This window comes from Acanthochromis polyacanthus, chromosome 12, assembly GCF_021347895.1.
Source record: "Acanthochromis polyacanthus isolate Apoly-LR-REF ecotype Palm Island chromosome 12, KAUST_Apoly_ChrSc, whole genome shotgun sequence".
NCBI classification, from domain to species: Eukaryota; Metazoa; Chordata; class Actinopteri; family Pomacentridae; genus Acanthochromis; species Acanthochromis polyacanthus.
The window spans coordinates 638,848-661,269 of record NC_067124.1 but is presented as its reverse complement, the minus strand read 5'-3'; the positions used below and the strand labels follow the sequence as shown (position 1 = coordinate 661,269).

General features: G+C 41.2%; 1 protein-coding gene across 1 annotated transcript; it reads right to left on the bottom strand.

The window, feature by feature from the left end:
• On the bottom strand, positions 1–19,761 carry LOC110961385 (desmoglein-2-like). The gene is made up of 15 exons (XM_051956364.1): positions 19,513–19,761; positions 16,410–16,538; positions 12,175–12,333; positions 11,913–12,054; positions 10,781–10,941; positions 10,297–10,431; positions 9,912–10,097; positions 8,589–8,730; positions 8,063–8,441; positions 7,814–7,956; positions 6,953–7,174; positions 5,704–5,946; positions 3,684–3,814; positions 3,139–3,459; positions 1–2,823 (listed from the first exon to the last, which is right to left on the bottom strand). Exons 1-15 carry the CDS (start codon positions 19,555–19,557, stop codon positions 1,417–1,419), a joined length of 3,945 nt encoding a protein of 1,314 aa, XP_051812324.1. The 5' UTR covers positions 19,558–19,761; the 3' UTR covers positions 1–1,416.
• Positions 19,762–22,422: the final 2,661 nt, after the last annotated feature.

Here is a 22,422-nt window from a genome sequence, read left to right as displayed (position 1 = left end):
TGAATGAGACATTGCCATCTATTTTATTTATACTGAAAAACAGTGAAGAGCTCAACTGCCACAAGATTGAACGTACAAACAATGATAGTGGTAAAGAACTTTCTATCCCAAAATGAAGTAAATATTGTGGTTTGTTTAAATCTTGCAAACATTATAACCATACAAAAGTATGTGAACAGATACAAATAAAACTAAATTGTTGCTTGGCAGGATAACACATAGCATCCCCACCCCTTACAAACATGTACAGAGAAAGAAAGGCAGCAAGCCGTGATAAATTGCACCAGCCCTTATTAAAGCTGCTGAACATGACATTCAGACCCACTGAAGCCATTAAAGTACCAGCATCCCCGACCAAAACATAACAGCATGTTGACAACATCTTCCCCTCCCTTTAGGTTTCATCTACAATCAGAAACCAGAAAGGCTGAGCGTCAACAAAAAATAATCTAGCCGCAATTAGCCCACAAAGCATTGTAATATACAACAAATGACTGCAACGTGTTGCTTTCAACTCGTTAAACATTATCTTCACTTGACCTGTCACTCCTTCACTGAGTCTGTTCTGCTGTTTGTATGTCTGTCTAAACACAGCTCTGGTTTTGCTCTCCAGAGTGTAAAACAGACATCTGAACAAACCTGTGTGGAAACAGACACAAATGAAGCTGAGTTGAACAGGCAGCAGAAAAGGAGATGCAGAAGAGAGCTGCAGAACAGAAACAGAACCCTCAAACTCTGCTGAAATGAGGCAAGTGCTTAATTTAAATGAGGTAATCAATAAAGTCAGCTAAACTACATTACAACGCTAGGAAATGCATTTCTTTAGAAATGGATGGAAACTTTGCCCCGGCCACCAGGAAGAGGCTAGTTTATCACCATCTAGTTTAGCATATATGGAGCATGACTCCAACCACAACAGGACCATTAATGTACGGCAAGAAGTAAGCGAGGAAGTTGAGCTGCCAGGTGTGGGGTCAGTTTTGTGAAATGTTTTGTCACAAGACATGAACCACTGTGCATGCACTCTGCACATTACACTGCTAGCATGTGTGAAAGCAGCTAAACGAGATTCCTTTATTTATGCATTTACACAGTGATCAAACAACTGATTGGTCTGTAAACTGGCTCTTTCCTGGGTCACTTCTAAATGAAAGTGAAATGTGTGACAACTTTCATGTCAGGAGAATGAGGCACTTTGCAAAAGAACTGATTGTCTGTAGTTTCAGATTAAGCTAAATGTAGCTTGTTAGCCTGGTATATAGTGATGTGATTTTAGTTTAGTGCATTAATTAATACACTGGAAACTAGTCATTTAGTCCTTATTCCTAACCCAAACAAAGCACAACACTGTCGATGTAGCTTCACTACTTCTGACATGGAATAATGGACATATCTGAGAGGTTGTCTTGCCAAAAGCTACACCATAGTTGTTGCTCCAACAGACAATGAACGAGTAGTCTTTGCAACAGGAGACACTTTGGAAGCTGAAGACCTCTTCTGGGACACACGTCCTGCCTCCTTCGCCACCTTCAATCTCTCCAGGAGTTTCTGAGATCCTGAAATCCCTCCTGGCTGTACAGTGCCTTCTTGAACAAAGCATGTTTGGCTCCCCCTTCGCATTTTCATTGATCCTGCAGGGACCTTGCCTTCGACAAGCATCATGGGCTGGGGGCCTAAGAAGTTGCTGGTTTGGATCAGATTGGCACAGCCACCATACACATCAGAGAATGTGGCAGCCTGGACCAGGTTAGGACAGCTCCTCTTAACATTAGAGAATTTGCCGGTGTGGATCAGATTAGCACCGCCACCGCTGACATCAGACAAATTGCTGGCGTGGATCAGGTTAGCACAGCTTCCATAGACATCAGAGAAGTTGCCGGTGTGGATCAGCTTGGCACCGCCACCGTTGACATCAGAGAAGTTGCCGGTGTGGATCAGCTTGGCACCGCCACCGTTGACATCAGAGAAGTTGCCGGTGTGGATCAGCTTGGCACCGCCACCGTTGACATCAGAGAAGTTGCCGGTGTGGATCAGCTTGGCACCACCACCGTTGACATCAGGGAAGTTTCCAGCAGAGATTAGACTGGCACAGTTCCCATGGACGCCACTGTTCTCCACCAGTACCATGCCTGGGCCCGGCGCTTGTCCATTGGACATCACTGCCTGCCCTTGAATGACTACCCCTGGCGAAGGCCCAGATTGGGCGTTATGAACCAGCACCATTCCTTGTATGTTGGCGGCTGGTGCCTCAGCCAGCAGTAGTGTGTTCTGAAGTTGTGGCTGGATGACGTAGTGCATCGGCTGTAACATAGGAATGCTGTTGTAGTAGACAGGCTGCTGCTGCTGCTGTTGCTGCTGCTGCTGCTGCTGTAGGAGGAGCATCTGGTTTTGATTTAACGTCCCTGTTCTTACTGCAGTCATCTCTTCCCTCACTATGGGGGCGCTTTCCCTGACCAACTGAGAATGCTCAGTTGTCTTCCTGACTACAGCCTGCTCTGCTTTGGGGGTAGTTGGCTGCAGCTTGGGCGGAGGGGGCAACTGTTGGGTCACTACCACGCTTGATACTGAGGTCTGAGCGCTGGAAATAGAGGAACTGGGTGGAGGACAGCGCACTTCTTTGACTTCTTCAACTGGGATTTTCTGGCCTCCACACAACTCAGCGAGGGTCTTGAATTTTAACCCGAGGTCGTCGAGGAACTGTAAGTCATCGTCAGATTCCAGAAGGCTGCAGCAGCCCACCGAGCCCGCAGACGAGCCCTTGCCCTCATCGTCGTACATCATCAGATTGTCCTTTACTTTAAAGTCGTCATATCTACTGGTCACCTTTTGTTAAAAAAGAAGTGAATAACAAGGTCATTTTTCTCAAAGAGTCTCATATGGATCTAAATTGTGTTTTTACCTTGAAATTAACATGAAAGTATCACAGGTTTCAAATCTCATTATTGGTCAGTGGATACCCCAAAGACATCTGTTGAATAACATCTGAAACTTAGCTAATGCCTGATATCCCTGTAGCATAAAATTGTAGTGCCCCAGAACCATGTCTCCCTAAATGCACATCGAGTTACTTAGCTTTAAGGGCTCTTCAAAGTAGTTTTTCAGAACAAATGCTTTCCCATTAGTTGGCTCATTCCTCACCTGACTGTAGTACTGGTCCAGGAAGTGGTCTGGTAGAGACATGAGGTCAAACATTTCTTCACCTCCATGAGATTCTCTTCCCTCAGTCTCAGAGGAGAAGCCAAAGCCGTCAATCTGGTTCATCCACTGCATTCCTTCTCCGTGAACACTTGTAAAATCTTCCTGGAAGATGCCTCCATTCATCTCGTTCACAGAAGTGACTGAATGATGGAAATCCAAAGCTGACAAAGGTGCTATTGCAACAGCCTTCTTAGCTGCGCCCATACCCATGGTGATTATATCTCTTTTCAAGTGTTTAGGCATGTCCAGCAGTGATGCTTCCTGTAATCGACAAGGGATCCAAATCTTATAACAGAGTCAACAGTTTTTGTAATTCTCATTTTTAAGCTTTATTTAACCAGAAAAAAGACCCAATGTGGTTCAAAAGGGGACTCAGAGCAGCTTTGAAGTAGACATCATCTTAACAGCACACATCCTCAACGTATGCTGATATTTCTACTCTCAGTGAACAGTGGAGGTTAAGTGTTTAAATGCGTTGTTCTCACCGGTTTCTCTCCCAGGTGCTCAGTGTGGTAGTTTATGAGGCGTGTCTTGGTGTCAAAAGGCATCTCTGTAAAGAGGTCTGGAAAGCCTGCAGTGTCCCCACACTGGCAGAAGAGCATCAACAAAGGGATGACTGTAAATAAAAATGAAAACATGAGAAAAAAAAAAAAAAAAAGCTCAAATAAGAACTAGCCCAACCTAAACATTCCCAGAGTGTGCTGGGGGACAGCAGTAGATTCCCCAAAATAAGAGGCTGGCACGGAACAATTTGGTTTTAATGAATCAGTAAAAGCACCAAACTCAAGCGAGTCTATAAACCTGTTTTCAATTGATAAACACTAAAAGAATCAACTTCAGTGTTACAGAACATTTATTTAGACTTACTCTCTAGTGAACTAAACATGCATAACTAGAAAGACACTCTGAGAGGATGTGCTCTGCTAAACCACTGTTCTGCAAATTTAAAGAAAGTGATCCAGATCCCAATTTTAATGGGCTCTTTCTTTGCTTAACCCTCACAAGACCATGTTTCTGGAGAAGTACATATACTAAAACATATACTAAAACCACCTAATCCATAAAAATATCGATCAAGTCTTGCGAGGTCGCATTGTCGTAGACGTTCGCCATGTTGAATGTCGGCTGGTACGCGGCCCCAATAAGAGCTTCATAATTGCGGCTTCGTTATAACGGCTCATACGCCTTTATCGTTTGAAATAAGCAAATTTGGGGCCAATGTTTATATCTTACCATAGGTCGACTTAAACATGCGGGTGTGTGCATATTTTATGTTAATTAGCAATCATAAACAAGTCACACGTGTTGAGCCAAGAATGTTCGGTTTCGGCTGTGTGTACGAGTAAGCGGGAACGAGTATACTCGGTCCCGGCTTTTTAAGGGTTAAGTTGCATTTCACCAAGATTATTGAAATTTTTTGAAGTTCAAACAAACAGCACCGATCATATTTCTCTGCCTTTGCTCCCATCTTGGAGGTGCAAATAAAACACTTCTTCTATTTTCTTCTTCTTAAGCTGGTGCTTTAGAAAGGCATCACAATCTATTTTACTGCAAAAAAACTAAATGTTTCTCTTTAAAATAAACTGATTGACTATCCCTGAGTCAGTAAAAACCAGACATACTTTGTGGACGTTATGTTTACCTTCCCTATGAGCAAAAGAAAGCAGCACAGCCACTAATTATCTACAACATTATGTAGAAATGTCCATCTGTCAGTCAATGAAAACTTGACATTATCGTCTGAGCACTTATGAGTCGGTCATAGCACTATCTGACTGATGTCTCTTATTTTCCTTATTCATAGCAAGCTGTCCAACAGATTTAAGTCACTCAGCCTGTCAGCTAATGTGACTACTCACAACACTGTAGTGAAAAAAGCATTTATAAAACAGGCGTTTGATTTTAATGAGCATCACATCACTAGTTGATGCATTTGGTGCTTCTCAGATGGACTATCATAAATACATTCTGTTCTTTAGTCTGGCTTTTATAGGCCGAGGCTGCTAGGCCTTATTGTGAAGCACTGAGCACATTTCCTCTCCTCCTTTTCACTCTTCATACATTTATATGCCACTGCTGAATGTCATAAATTTAGTTTCTTCTCTCTCCCTAGTTTATACCTATTTACAGATATGTCTTTTTTCAGAATCACACGTTTCTGATTGGTAACTACTGGCCCCACCAACCAATCCAGTGTTTATTGTTCTCTTATGAAATGTTTGTCTAGTTTCTCTCTACTATCCTGTTCTCTCCCTTTATCCTCACCCCAACCCATCAGCGTAGCTTACAGCGCCCTGAGCCTTCTGCCGGAGGTTTCTTCTTATTCAGTGCGAGTTATTTTCTTCACACTGTTGCCAAAAAGCTACTCAAAAGAATTCCCTGAATTTGTTGGGCTTTCTCTATGACATAACTGTGTAAGGGCTTCACTTTGCCACGTGGAACGCCGTGAGACGACACATGCCGGCACTAAATAAATAAAACTGAACTAAACTGAATCACACTTACGTAGTAGGAGCAGCAGACCCAGCAGCAGCACTCCGATGGCTGCAGATCCTAAGTTTACTTCCTTGCTGGTCTGACTGCTGGCATCTTGTTGACTACACGTCACTCCATCCTCACAGACACAAGCTTGGATCTTCAGTATCTGTGGTTGAGGACAAGCAAATCCCTGCCGGTCCTTCACCACAAATTCCACCTCATAGTGACCGGGCCACACGGACTCCTCAGCTCTCAGGATGGCTGCAGTGCCTGTCAGAAACAAGACAAAAAATGGAACGTGTATGAAGCCAATATGCACTGCTTTGACATTCACAGTGCTTTTGAATAAACACGTCACATTCTAGCTTGGACTCAAAAAGGGTCTCAACCTGTTGGTAGTCCACCTGCCTAAGATGCATTCAACACAGTTTCTTTTAAGGGTTAGGACTTCCTGAGTGCTTTAGCTATTAAGTAAAACTTTTTTCCCTGAACACCATCTGAAAGTCTTACTTCTTTCTCATCTTGCTGCATTACAGACTGGAGCTTCTGATGTCATCAAACCAGGTGAGGTGTATAAATACAAGTTAGAAACAGTGAAACGCTGCTGTTCAGCTATCTGGAAGGGTTACTGTGAGAGAGTCTTCTTCCTGAAAGGCGTGTGGACAGCAGTGGCTCTACTGCATGTAAAGCTGCAAACTGAAACCGCCCATTTAAACGAGGTAAAAACCAAGAGTTATACAGACATGGAGAAATGAAGCATCTTCATAGTATTATGAACTGAAAACTCAGAGAAACTTTGTGGCAACATGAGATTTTCACTAATTTGCTCGGAGAGGGCAGTATGGAAGCATATATGCTGTATACAGTATAAATCTTAAATTATCATTTAAAAAAACGGAAATGCACACTAGTATCATGGTTTATATAATCCATGTAGGTTGTTTGAGTAAAAATAAAATGAAAATGTGATAGTCCCATTTGCATTTTCCTTTTTGACATACTTGTCTGGGCTTTCTGTGACTGCATCAAAAACGAAAATGAAAAGGGGTATTTTCATTTTTAAACACTTAACATACTCAACAGTAGATGTTGTTGAAATGATGAAGCTACCAGACTAATTAAATCAGGGATAGTACCATTTTATTGGCAGGGTATTACCACACCTGTAGTATTGGTACACCATGCAACACTAATTACTACTTTAATCTGAAAAACAGTTTTTTGCACACCTCTAAGTAGAATATGATGCGAGTAAGAACAGTACTATTCTCCTCACCATTCAGATGCTCCAATTGCCATTTTCCCTGAGTGTTTTCTGGGACAATGGCAAAGTCAAGAGGAGCTCCATTAGGGTCCCCATCCTCATCCATGCCAGTCACAATAACCTCTTTCACTGAGGTACAGATGTTCTGGAAGTTATTGGTCAGGACGGGACAGTTGTCATTAACATCTTCTACCTGGATGGCTATGGTGCCGGTGGCTGTTTTTGCTGGTGTGTCTGTGATGAAAAAAACAGAAAAAAACAATATTTTCAGCATTTTCCTCTGCTTGTCTTCTCTTTTTCCAGAGACAAGTTCAGGTACAGGGCTGCACAGTGTCTTGGTGGTTAGCATCATCGCCTTGCAGCTAGAAGATCCCCGGTTCGTGTCCCAGCCTTCCTGGGATCTTCCTGCATGGAGTCTCCATGTTCTCCTGTACATGTGTGGCTTTTCTCCAGGTTCTCCAGCTTCCTCCCACAGTCCACAAACATGCTGAGGTTAACTGGTGATTCTAAACTGTCTGTAGGTGTGAATGTGAGTGTGATTGTTTGTCTCTATGTGTAGCCCTGTGATAGACTGATGGCACTGTGATGAATTCATGCTCCTAAAGGGAGGAACCTTCTTGCCTTACCTCCTTCAGGTCCAATTGTCAGTTTAGTGCATAAGATATTAAAAACCAGCGTAGGACTTTCTGCTAAATTTACTGTCCATATTGACGGTCCACAGAAGAACAAACTTAATCCATCTGTTATGAAATTAAAATTTTTCATCTATGAAATGAGAATGTGATCTTAATGACTACAGTTTTTTGTCTGGAATCATCAGCATACTTCCCTTTCAGTTCTACCCGTGGTAAGGTAGATGAAGCAGGTACATACCTTCTGAAATGGCAAGTATTTTAGCAATATATGTCCCATTGACCAGGGATGGGGACTCTCTGTCAGGAATCTTGTTCAATCTGATCTCAGCAGTTTCTGGGTCGATGGATATCCAGTTGTCAGGGTCGGAGCCCTTGGCATACCTACAACAGATATGGGATGCATCAGTGACTGTAATGTGCACGGAAAGTGAAGCAGACACTGCAGTTGATCCTTGGATGATCTTTACGTGTGTTTGCATGCACTGACTTGACGTTCTGAGCCGGTTTCCCAGTGTCTCCATCGATTGCAGGGTAGGTGGCAACAACGTTGTCCAGGCTGATGGGCTCACCTCCCTCTGAGACGGGGATATCTTTGACTTTGGGACTAAATCGCGGTGGATCAGGCAGGTCCTTCACGTCAATTTTGATGGGATAGGTTTTAAATTTTTTCCTACTTGGTGATTTACCAGGACGAGTTCCTGCACCAGTTGGTTTACCTGGTCCACCTGGCTTCCCTCCTCCTCCTCCACTCGATGGCTTCCCACCTCCACTCCCTGGCTTCCCTCCTCCACCCCCTGGCCCACCTCCTCCACCTCCTCCACCTGCTCCTCCACCACCCCCTGGCCCACCTCCTCCACCTCCTCCACCTCCTCCACCACCCCCTCCTCCACCTCCTCCACCTCCTCCACCACCCCCTGGCCCACCTCCTCCACCTCCTCCACCTGCTCCTCCTCCACCCCCTGCTCCACCTCCTCCACCTGCTCCTCCTCCACCCCCTGCTCCACCTCCTCCACCTGCTCCTCCTTCTCCATCCTCATCTTCGTCCCAATCTCCATCTCCATCCCCTGCTCCACCTCCAGGTCCACCAACCAGTGGATTCTTGTTCTTCACAATTAGCCCTAGGTTAAGGTCTTTCACATTCTCATAATCCACAGGCTGTAAAATGGAAAACACACAATCAAAGACAACAAAAGTCACCATGACAACACTGGTAGACACATCTGTTAATGAAGGCTTGCAGGGTGTAAAATGAGTATTGAAAAAAATTTACATTGATAATTTAAAGTTATATTCAATGGCACCGTCACGTATGCTTTTTCTTCACAAATGCACTATTGATGAGTAGATAAGATTAAAAAATCATCTGTGGCGAGTGTTACAGTAGAGTCTGTGTCTGTTAAACGTTTAGACGTCGGTGGTTGTGTTCAGTTGGTGAGAGTTCAGTTGATATTTTGGGCAGGTACAAGTACATTTTTTGACATAGTACTTTATTAGAAATATGCCTTCAGGTTTCAATAATAAAATCTAAAAGTCCAGTTAAAGTGTGGAAAGTGGACAGTAGGAGACTAAGGATGGCCAAACAAACCATGATGGTATGGTACAGTCATGGTGAAGAGTGAACTGAGCCTGAAGGCAAAGCTCTTGAGTTACTGCACACTCTACATTCAAATCATCATCTATTCTAAGGTTCTGGTGCTGATATAAATGAGATTACAGCCAAAATGTGTTTTCTTATGGGGTTTTCTTATCAGATCCTTTGGGGCTCACCCACAGCATCTGATAAGGAGCTGGGACATCTAGAAGAAACCACTGATCTTCTATGATCAAGACTGAACTCAAGTGGTTTGGACATCACCCAAGTTAATTAGGTAAATCTGCTATCTATGGAGTATGATCACCACATTTACCAAATGTGTATTGGAATTTCTCACAAAAGATCAGAATAACATCACATACACCACCGTTTAAAAGTTTGGTGTCATCCAGATAATTCCATGTTCTCCATGAAAACTCCCACTTTTATCCATGTGCTAACATAGCTGCACAAGAGTTTTCTAACCATCAATGAGCCTTTCAGCACCATTAGCTAACACAATGTAGCATTAGAACACAGGAGTGATGGTTGCTGGAAATGTTCCTCTGTACCCCTATGGAGATATTCCATTAAAAATCAGCTGTTTACAGCTACAATAGTCATTTACCACATTAACTATGTCTACACTGGATTTATCATTCATTTAAAAAAAACTGCTTTTCTTAAAAAATAAGGACATTTCTAAGTGACCCCAAACTTTTAAAAGGCAGTTTCTATTTCTTCTTAAATAAAACTGCAGTACCTTGTCAAGCATTAGGATGCCCTCGTTGGTGTTGGGATCTGTTTTAATGCTGAAGAGCCCGTCATCATTGCCTTCAACAATTTCAAAAACAGCGTCCCAGTTTCCGGTGTGGTTCTGGTCCAGGTCCTCTGCTTTTATTCTCAAAACCTCCACACCTTGTGTGTTCTCATTAATGCTTGCCACATACTGCGAGAAAAACATGTTATTAAATTAAAGTAACAGTGTTCACTTCAGCAAGATTTATTATACTGGCACGTTTGCAGATCACAATTTTTCTACTTGAATGTGTTATATGAAAAAAAAATCAGCATTTCCATTCTTCTAAAACACTACAGTCATCTAAAAACATCCATGGAAACATTTTCTATGTGAGGAAGAAAACTACCTTGTCTTTTTCCAGAGTGGGAGGATTGTCGTTCACGTCGCGTACATTAATGGTCACAGTGCTGGTTGCCGTTTTGCCATGTGGTTCACCGTTTTGGTCCTGACCTTTCACTGTCAGAATGTACTGATGTGTTTTCTGGAATCACAAGACAAGATGTCTTGAAAATGATGAATTCAAGATGAATAATTTAAAAAAAAATCACACAAGGTTTTTTTGTGGTTAAATAAAGGCCTGAAAAATCTAAAGGCTAAACAACAGAGTCAATGAACTTATCAATGTCTGTCTTTCTCAACTGTAAACAAACCAGATGCAACAGGAATGAAGCATAATACAACATTCAGTATAATTATAGCACGCTGAGCATGCCACGCTCAGCAAACCACAAGATGGCAGAGGAATGGTGCATGTCTGTTTTAGATTCGGTCTTTTGTTGATCTTGGGAGGAATGCAGGCTCAGTCCACTGCATAGCTGACGTGCACATACCTCTCTGTCCAGCGAAGCGTTTTTGACGTAGACGGAGCCATTATGGAGCATGTAGAACATGTCATCAGGTGGCTTCTGGTCTATGATGCTGTACGCTATCAAAGTATTGTTATTCTCTGGTTCATCAGCATCAGTAGCAAGAACTTGCATAACCGAAGTCCCTGTAAAACCAGCATGAAAGGAAGCAGTCAAAACACTGTGCAGTCTTCACACAAACACACTCACACGTTGCATGGTTTCGTAGCCTTCTGTAAGTGCATGGATTTCCCCAAATGTCTCCACACTTCTTCTTCACATCTGTCTGTGGACTTAAAAAGCTTCTCACTGAGCAAAAGGAAAAATGTTCTGCAAAAAACCTGAGACATAATTCAGCCACAACCACTGCCTCTGTTTCATATGTTTGCACTTTACCATTCAAAAGTTTGGGGTCACCCAGACAGCTTCAAGTTTTCCATGAAAACTCACACTTATCCATGTGCTAAAATGAGGAGGTTGGAAGGAATCTAGAAAGGTTGGGACTGCTGTAGGATTTGGTAGCTCCAACTTTCAAGGCCTGATCAACCTCCATTTCTGCAGAACAGCTTTAAGTTGTTAACCCACTTCTGTTCCCTGAAAAAGGCCTTTTTGTATAATTGTGTAATCATTTTTTAAGTTTTGGGTAACCTTGTTATTGTTTCTTTCCTCTGGCAGGTCACCACTTACCTGTGTGCCGGTGAAAGCTTTTCATTGGACCTGAGCTGCTTGAATTTCAATAAAAACCTGGAAAAATTAGAGCGTTTTGAAAATTTGGACCGGTAGTGTGTATCTTTCTGATCTGTCTCTGCTTTGCTCACTAACCCTCCCAGTGTTCTGTTATTCTTGGTTTTCTTTCTCTCTGCTGCCCTCTTCTCTTTCCCTTTACTCCAACCAGTCTGTGCAGATGCTCTATTTCTGCAGGATTTTTATTTCTGTGGAAAAGGAGTTTATACTTCCCACTGTCACCAAAGAGCTGTCTAAATGGAATTGTTTAGTTCATTGTGATTCTCTCTGTAATTTTATCAGGCCTCCACCCTACTACATAAAGTTCCTTGAAGTTCTGTGTGTTGTGAATCGGTGCTGTGTAAAAAAAATTAATTGGATTAAAACCACTAACCTACAGGACTGAGCTCCTCCACCTCTCCAGGCTTCATGTCTACAAACACCGGTGCATTGTCATTCTCATCTACAATCTTGAATACGATGTCGATGTCGTCCTCGGCCACAGTGCCATTTCTGAACTGAGCGACCCCTGTCAGCTGAAACACAAAACCAGCATCAATGACCTGAAGGTACAGTAAACTTCTACCAGATATCTCAGTTACAGCGTATGAACAAATATTTTGAAGCAACGCCGTGTCAACAGTAGCATCACTCACATTGTAGATGCTAATGTCCTCCCTGTCAAGCACCCTGGTGACACGTATGAGTCCAGTATTAGCATCAACTACAAACACATGGAAGGGATGTCGGCTTGCCCCGATGCCTTTCAGGGAGTAAAGAACATTCCCTTGGCCATTATCAAGATCTGAATGAATCTGAAATACAGAAAGAGGAGAAGATGAACAGAGAATAGCAGAATAAAAACAACAACAGATGCAATAAACCAACAGAACAATAGATTGGAAGATTCTTTAATAATCTAAGTGAACTTGCAGTGATACAGCAACAATTTACATATCAATAAATATGTTTAAAAATACAGGATGTTTAAGAAAATGAAAAAACATAATTAAAAAGGATTTAGATTGAGATAAGAAAGAACTCTCAAGCTGCAAATTAGAGTTAATGGAGAAAATAAAGTTGAATGTTGACACTCTCCTCTGTGCACAGAGAAAGGTAATTTTACAGCAGTTATTGCAGTGGGAACAACTATTTTCTGCCCATACTACTGTAGAGCTGCTGATTAGAAGGTCATGCAGGAGGAATGAACTGTTGTCCTTTACGTTGGACTAAAAACAGCTGGTTGAAGTGAGAGGAGAAAAAAACACAGAAGACCATCATTATCTGTGCTCTGTTCTCAGTTATTGCTACTTGTGAAAATGTTCCAGTGGTTCCCTCTGTTGGAAGACTCATTTCTAAAAAATTCTTGTACAAATTTTCACGTCATGCAGTTTATTTAATGGAATAACACAGAGACTGTTTCAGTGGATAAATCTTGAGATACATTCAACTAATTATCACTAGCACTGTTGAAAATTGAAATTTCTGTTGAAAGAGCAAGTTTTGGACCCTTTGGATGAGGTTCTGACAAGCTTTGATTAGTTATAAGACCATTGCAGTGAAACAGCAGCAGTGTGTTGTAGATGTGTGACTGGAACATCTGATACTCAGGGTTTCACACCAAAGCTGTCTTTAAATGATTTTGATGTTTACCCATATTTTTGTGTGTCGTATGTGAAAACAAACCCACACAAAGAAGACAATACATCACATGCAGTAGGTAGATTTCAAATACTCAAGACGTCCTGGCTTTAAAACATGGTCTAGAACTCGATTATATTGAAGCAAAAAAAAAAAAAACTGACAGTGGAGACACAGAAGTTAGCTGAGGGCTTCTTCTGCTACAGAACTCCAAAGGACATCCTGGATAAATAAAGTAATTTTTCTTCTATTTTTATTTTCTTGATAATCTCCTCTGGGTGCTGAATGTAGTTTCAGGCAAAGTTTGTAGAAAGCCTCAAGGATCAATTGTCTTCTTCTGAATTCAGACAAAACTGAAGTTCTTGTATTTGACCCTGAACATCTCAGAAACTCACCGTGTGACTCTGGCCTCCAGCATTACGGTGATGTTTGCTGGGCTACCTGGTTGATCCTGCCAGTAGAACATGCTTGTCTCAAAGATTAAGCCATGCAAGTCTAAGTGCACACGGCCGGTACAGTGAAACTGAACGGCTCATTCAATCAGTTATGGTTCACTTTCCATTCAGCTTTGGCCAACCAACTCCTGAGAAACAAATCTGTGTCTTTATCATTCACTCATCTTTGGCCAGGAGTCGAGTATGCAGACTGAATAAGAAAAATGGTCAGATAAAAGCAGCTGAAACTTATGCAGAGTCATGTGTTAATAATCAGAGTTATTTGATATGGCAAATATTGCTTAGAGGAGATTCAAGTGGCTTGTTAGCAAAACAAAGAGTTAGCTTCCAAGCTAAGTGTGTGAGGATAGCTCAGCTAGCTTTATGTCACATATAAAACAAGTGTTTAGGACAGGCTTTTTTCATCTGCACAGTGTTAAAATCAGAGCATTGAATCTCAGATTGATGCTGGAAGACTAGTCCATGCATGCGTTGCTTCTAAGCTAGAATTCTCCATATTCCTTACTATTGGAATGTCCCATAAACTTTATGAAAAGCCTACAGGTGCTACGTAATCCTGCAGCACAGATCACAGCATGACTTCACTGGCACTCTGTAAAATCAAGAGTTGAATTTAACGACCTCATTCAAAGAAAATCACGTTTAATGTGGAATACATATCAGCAGCGTGGCCGAGCAGTACCAGCTCCTTTCTCCTTTCTAAAGCAGTGGGGGAGTACGGTTCTCTACCGACAGACAACAGAAACACAACAAGTCTCACAGTGTTTAAAAACGTCAGTACAAAGCTGTCACCATCAGTGACTGGTTTTTGTTTACTACATCTGCTGATCGTACTTGTCATCTCACACTGATGGACCTTTAGGTTACATGTGGTTTTATAGTGTGCTCATGTTCTGTTTTTTGTGTTCCTACAACAGATGCAAATTAGCTGTGAGCTAACTCTGGTGTGAATACTTAGAATGCTGTCACTGCAAAAATTAAAGCTTAGATTAAAAACGATAAACAAGCGTACCAATGACAGCTATAAAGTTTGTGGGGTAACAAGAATAAATAAACCAATTATGTCAGCTTTCAGGGCTTTCATTGGTCCTGAGCACCAGAGAGAGAAACTTTTACCAAAACTAAAGGATTTTAAACCATCACAATCTGTTAAAAATGTGTGCGTAATCTTTGACTCTGAGCTTTCTTTTATTCCACATATTAAAAACATAACAAAGATTGGTTTTTCCCATCTTAAGAATATAGCCAGAGTCCGTCCGTTTCTGTCTCAGGCGAACACAGAGGTGCTGATGCATGCTTTAAATCTTGTCGTTTGGATTACTGTAATGCCCTGCTCTCTGGTCTTCCCAAAAAAAGTATAATGAATCTTCAATTATTACAAAATTCAGCTGCACGTGTGCTGACGAGGACCAGAGGGCGGGAACACATTACAGCAGTTTTAAAATGGCTGTATTGGCTCCCCGTGTGCTTCAGGATCCATTTTAAGGTTCTTCTATTAGTCTATAAATGTTTTAATGGTCTTGGGCCTTCTTATTTATCAGACTTACTTTTACCGTATCAACCCCACTGGAGCGGGCCTTTTATCTGTACCACAGGTTAGATCTAAAACACACGGGGAGGCGGCATTCGGTTACTATGGTCCCCGTTTGTGGAACAGCCTGCTGGAGAACCTCAGGGCTGCAGAGACTGTTGATGTTTTTAAAAAGAGGATCAAGACTCATCTTTTTAACCAGACCTTCAACTTGTTCTGATAATTCTTAACCCTTCTTCTTATGCTTTTTATTATTATTAACCAGACCTTCAACTTGTTCTGATAATTCTTAACCCTTCTTCTTATGCTTTTTATTATTATTATTTATTATTACTCGATTTTGAACTTTTAGGGTTTTATGGTTTTACATATTTTAACCTTTATTTTAACTTATTTTTATATTTCTTATTTCATTCTATTTATTTATTTCAGCTCTAGTGTTTTAATTCTCCAGTGAGGTGATGAACTGTAGTGACGTGTGGAGTTCCATCCAAGTCATTTTAAGACAGGAAATTATTATTATCATGGAAAAACTTCTAACTGTATACCTCTAATACACAGAGATGAGGTTTTAAAGACTTAACCATAACCAGAGAGAGACTTTAAAACCCTTTTTATAACATAAAAAACTCCTAATGCCCAAGCTCCACTGTATTTGAAAGACCTCATAGAACCACATCATCCCACAGTGCACGTCACCCTCAGACTTTACTCGTGGTTCATAGAGCTTTCAGAAGGAAAATGGGAGGCAGAGTCTTCACCTATAAGGCCTATCTCCTGTGGAACTAGCTCCAGTTTGGTTCAGGAGACAGACATCCTCTTTACTTTGATGATTAAAAACTTTCCTTTTTGACAAAGCCTACAGTTCCAGCTGGCTCAGGTGAACCTGTTGTGCTGCTTCGGTCCAGACTGGGGATTTTCCACAATCCACTGAGTGCCTTTCTTCAGGTTTTATCGGTTCCTCTACATCACGCTGTCGGTCAAAACACCAAAACTGATTTAGGAGTGAAGAAATCTTTCACCTTCCATACAAGTTTTTGTCACTACTGGATGTCTGCAGCTACTACAACAAAGCCAGGCGGATTGTTACTTGAAGATTTTCTCCAAGTGCTGCTCAAGTGGGAGCTGCTGGCCTTCTCTCTAGAATATTCTAAGGTCTTGAGCTTACTATAGCTGACATTAAACGTCTAATCATTTGGCATTATATCAATAAATCTAATTGAACTGAAATAAAGAGAGCTGAACTCAAACATCAGTGACTCACCCTGGCAACAGATTTGCGATCTTGATAGTTCACGTTTTCTGTCAGTTGTATTGGTGGAGTAATCCAGTGTCTTCTTTTTCGTATGAGCTTGTCTCCTGGGTTGCCTCCGACCAAAGCCACCGCCTGGAGCTGTAACACAACACGAGTAATTAATTCACAGCGTACAGAACACAGAACAATACATTCTCTATTCATGTAAAGGGCGTTTCAGGCAGTGGGATGCACTTTTACTAAATAAAATGGTATGCTAGATTAGACTTATTTGGCAGAGATGATTTTGTAGCTGCTGAGGTTTGCACCTTACGTTTGTTTAGTCCAGAGCAATGTGTCAGGTATTAAACCCCTCAAACAGCAGGTATGCAGTCTATTATCATTCTTTTCAGCTTTGTGAGACATACTGCTTTCTGTACTCGTATGTTTGTGAAGCATGATGTCTTAGAATCAGATCTACATTTGTCTGATGGGCATGTTTTGCTGTGAGTTGTTGGGAACTTCTGGGTTTTCTAGTTGTGACAAACGTGGAGCTGTAAAATAAAAGTTGTTTTAAAACCATCAGATCCCTGATAATCCTCATCCTGGGAAACATATGGACGTCATCCCAATGTGAGGAATTTTTATTCCTGTTCACAACCAAAATAAACTAAATAAAACTTCTTCACACGGTGCCTTTCTGAGTCCCTCTGAGCTCGTTTCACAGTCACGGCCTTATTATTATGGCCTTCATTTGGGTCCTTCAGATTTAATCCCTGCCTGGTTCTGAAAGTAGGTTTTTAGCAGCACTGAGCCAACCATTTTATCAACGGCAAACAACCCTCTGTGTTCGCTGCTGCCTTAAACATGCAGCAGTGTGCTCCCCTCGTAAGACAAAAGTGTGCTGACTAAAAACATTTTTAGACCCATTAGCAATGTGAGAGCCAAATTTCACGTGTGTGTAATACATTTATTAGATACATTTCAGTCAGGTTTTTGTGCAGGTCATATACACTGGAATCAAAGCCAGACTTTTCCAACACCAGACGTGACCTCCTGAGTAAAGCAGCAGCAGCTTCGCTCATGTTGGTTCTAACGGCAGGGCAGAGGACCTGAAGACACTCTATGACTGTCCATATTAATGACAGGAACCTAATTAACATGTAGACGTACATAAATGGTACAATCCTGCTGTTTTCTTTTCATATTTAATAAAACAGGTGCAGGGTAACAGCCTTCATGTGCTCTTGCCATCTAAAAATGGCAAATCAAATCATTTAGTACAATATACGGACTCTAATCATGCGTCTTCTATCAATACAGCTGCATAAGAATGAACTAAAACTAAAGGTGGTCCACACTGACGCACGTCGTTTTTTTTTAAACATAGAAAATGGCAATAGACAAACATGAAAAAAGAATTTGACTGGTCTGAAATCAATGAAGTAATTTAATATCTTTAATTTGTGCACCAACATTTACAGTTGTAGTTGTTATTTAATGTTTGGACTAAAACTAGATTACATTACGCCTTGATAAAGCCGTACCACTGGGAAACTGTGAATACTTTAATGTTACTTCAGTTTTGGCTATTGATATTCACAGATATACAAATTATGTAATAAAGGAGTATATTGGTGGGCTTAGAGTTTACCCAGGAAACATAGATTTAACCATAAAAATGAGATTAGTCCTTAGTGGGTTCTTCTGCTAAACAGGATGAACTTCAGGGCTGAATAAAGTGCCACTATCAGACAGACAAAGACTTTTTAAACTGAATCATAAAAAGTGACACTAGCGCATAATATTTTAATTGGACTGTTTTTAAATGTCTGATCCTTTGTTCAAACTATATAATGCACTTTGGTTTTGGAAAGTGCTGTAGAAGTCCAGTTTTTCATTATTATTCTTACCTCTAAAATCAGTAATGTACAGTAGAAGCTCCGGACTAGTCAGCACATCACGCTGAAAACTTGTTTGAAAGACAAAAATACTTTGCTTAAAATACTGCAAATATGTTCTGCAGTCAGGTACACTGATTTTAGTTTTGCATTAACGGGAGAAGTTTGAAATATTGTAAGAGATGAGGAGTCTTTTATTTTTCTGATTCCCATAATGACAGGTCTGATTTTAACCGTGGCGCCTGTGGGGGGGCCACGGCACACCTCTGAAATCTGTTCAACCTCCATGTGGCCACCTTACATCGGACCGGTCAAGTTTGTTCACTGAAACTCTGACGTCCAAGTTTCAGTGAACCCATCGACTAAGGTTCTACAGGAGTGGTACTGGACGCTGCTTCCCAGCACTGGATGCTTAATGGGCACGGCTAGGCAGCGCAAAATCGGGGTTTGATGAGTGAAGCCAACGACGAGGTGGGAACACACCTTAACCTAAATTATCCTGGCATTTAGACAAGTTTCTATGTTCTCACAGTAGGATAAACTAGACTAAAAAAAGCCCCCAGGAGGAATCTGCACTTTCAAAATGTCACATCAACAAACCAAAAGCCCATTTCCTTTGGTTTCAGAATCAGAAAAGCCTTTAATGCCAAATGAGTTTACACACATCAGGAAGCTGACACGGTGTACAGAGCTGCAGCACTCAGCAACAACAGACAGCAAGAATAAATGCACACATCTAAATCTGAGAAATTATAAATAAAAATGAGACAAGTATAAAAAGTAAAATAATATAATAAATAATGATAAAAATAAGTCCAAGTAGTACTGTGCAAAAGGACGTGAACAAAGTGCAGTTTAAAATACAGCAGAAAAAGCAACCCCAAAACAAATTTAAGTCTATTTAAAGAAAACACATCCATCCTAGAAAAGAAAGAAGCTGGCTGTATCTAGTGGTCAGGAGGAGAATTTTTCTTCCTTATGGGAAATATGATTAAAAACTGCTTTAACAGGAACAGCTGAGATCATTAAAATGTTCTGATTTATTTATTTTTAAACCTATTAGGTGGCTCAAATGCAGGTCGTCCACTAAAGATGCACAGACAGATGTGCTATTAAATATTAACTAATATCTTTATCTAATATATTTACAGCACACACGGGACATTGACTTCTGCACAGAAGCTTCAGAGCACCAGAGAGCAGAAAACAGAGAAACATGAAACTGGACTCACCGCAAACAGCAGAAACACGAACACGGCCGAAGAAAGCCGAATCATGACTGAAGACAAGTCCGGAGGAAGAACATCACAGTCTGTGGACTGAAGTGAACTGTAGAGGACTGATGAGAGCTGCTGGACTTACTGAAGGAGGAGGAGGAGGAGGAGGAGGAAGGTGTTCCGGACCGAGCCGCTCCCAGTAGCCGGAGTGTTAATGGGCGGACTTTCCAGTGCAAGCCTTCTCGACAAAACATAAAACAGATTTATGAGTATAACGAAGGTGGTTATTAACTTTATGTGTTCATCAGGTGTTTTTCTTCGGAAACCGTGCGCGCTTACATAAGAGAATTCACGTGACAACACAATAGCCCAATCACGTGCCGTCTACCTGGGTCAGCAGGAACAGGTGGGCAGAATGGAGGGCTGTAAAGAATATACAAAAATTATTACAGGAAAAAGCAAACAAAAAAAGCAAACCGCTGCACCTGCATGTGATATGAGAGGAAAGCTGGTAGAAAGCTACGGTAATAAATTAATTTGACCATTCAAGGCCTTCTCACTGTATTTATTTACAGTCCATCACAGGGTTACACAGAAAGACACACTCACATTCAGTTTAGAGTCACTGGTTAACCTCAGCATGTTTCTGGACCTTGGGAGCAGCATGATCCCAGACCCAGACTGGGACAGGAACCAGGGATCTTCTAGCTGCAAGGCAAAGGTGCTAACGACTCCTCCTAAGGACCACGCCACTATGCAGCCCCATCCACAAACATGCTGAGGTTAACTGGTGATTCTAAACTGTCTGTAGGTGTGAATGTGAGTGTGATTGTTTGTCTCTATGTGTAGCCCTGTGACAGACTGTTACCTGTCCAGGTGAACCTTCACCCTCAGTCAGCTGGAATAGACTCCACCCCCCATGACCCTGATGAGGATTTAAAGGGTGATGATGGATATGTACAGTACAAACAGGACATTCAGGTGCCACTCGGACCTCCACTGATGCTTCAGATTATCATAGAGGAAGTTTAGAAAACAGTTGAGTCTGTCACTGTAGAAAAACACTGCAGTTAGAAGAGACATGAAACTGACACAACACACCCAGTCCTAACCTGACAGCTACACATTAGAGCTCTTATGTTTTAAACTTCATGCACACTGTCCTAAATGATAAGGTATGTAGAAATCAAAGCGTAAAATTCTTGATTGAATATGGAAGACGAGGGTAATCTGGGTATTTCTGCATATTGCTAGTCTCTCACTGCAAGGAAAACAAATCTGACCCCGAACAAATGCAGACATATAACATTTTTGTACTCCTAAGCTTCTCATTATCGTGCCTACAAGTTGTAAAGCAGCGAGTTGCTCATTTAATAGCAGAGACAGCAGGCTCTGGAGTCGAGGGAAACGTAGTTTTGAGTGGAACCCATTCTGTGACAGGTAAGGTGTTACCTGGACTAAAGCTTCATCATCAGTCCTTATATGTAGCTTCATTTTACCCACCTGTATATTTGAACAAGCTGTTTTATTGTGACTGCAGAATTAGAGGTTAGTCTGATGGATTCTCTCATATTCTATGTATACCAGCAGTAAAAGTTTGGACATACTTTCTCATTCAATGCTTTTTATTTGTTTGTATTAGTTTCTACTTTGTAGATTAACACTGAATATTAACATTTGTTGTTTATAACATAATTCCATATGTATGCTTTTATGGTTTTGATGTCTTCAGTATAAAAATAAGTAAAACCCACTGAATGAGGAGGTGTGTCCACACTGTGACTGGTGTGTACGTATTCCAACCGTAGACAGTATAATTATACAGTTTATGGTTCCAAACCATGTTTGCCACAGGCCTTAACAGTGTGTTATCTGTAACATTTTAATTAACAAACTTTGCATTTTGACTTGTCAGAATTCCAGTTATGACTGTCGTAAACTGCAGACCAGATGAACAGATGAACAGTTGAAAAAGGACATCAACAGGACGTTTCTTTGCCCTCCACAGACTAACCAGTGTCTCATGTGTGTTTAGCTGCAGTACCAGCAGTGGGAAACACACCTGGCAGAACATCAGGACCATGCATGCTAACATATTTAGACGGTTTCTGCATTACCAGCCAAATACATGTCCGTTCTCATAACTGATCCAGTTTGCTCCTGCAGCTGCATGACTTTTTTCAGTATAATTACTGAGGCATGGCTCAACAGGTTTGCAGATATAATGTATTCCCTCGGCTGAGAAATACAAAGAATCATCAGGAAACTGCTCAAAGAGAAGCGCTTCTTCCAGACGATTTAAATCTGAACATAACCTGCTCCATTACTATCATGATCCAGAAAACATAAGACTCTGGCTTGAGGCTCAACATGCTTCACTTCATGAGTTTTGACTTGACTTGACTGTGACAACATGCTTCACTTATCCATATATCTTGTGTCGTACTAAACCCCTCAGGGTTAACGCTGACACCAGCTTTTCAGATTCTACCCACAGACATATCTGAAAAAATAACAAAAGAGAACCCACTTGCAGTGATTTATCTAAAGGAAAATGTTTCATGCCTTCCATATGCACTGTGTAAATAAACAAACAAAAAATACAGCTGCAAGGTACATGTTTGTGGATAGAAAGTGTTTTGCCTGACAGTAGAAAGCAGTAATGTATTTCTATTCCATGTTACTACTTGTCAAATTACAGTCTGGGAACATGTTGATGAGTGATGCATGTAAATTCTTATACAGTTTGTAATGTAGCAGATTTGCATGAAGGTTGATGCTACGGTTGATCTTGCATGAAAGAACCTGAACTGTTAGCTGAATGTGTGTGTGCTGCAGATGGAGAGAGGAAAGGGGGAACAAAAGGTGGAATGTGGGCTAATAAACCTAACCGTCTGCACGCATGCTTCAGCATACCAACCAGTC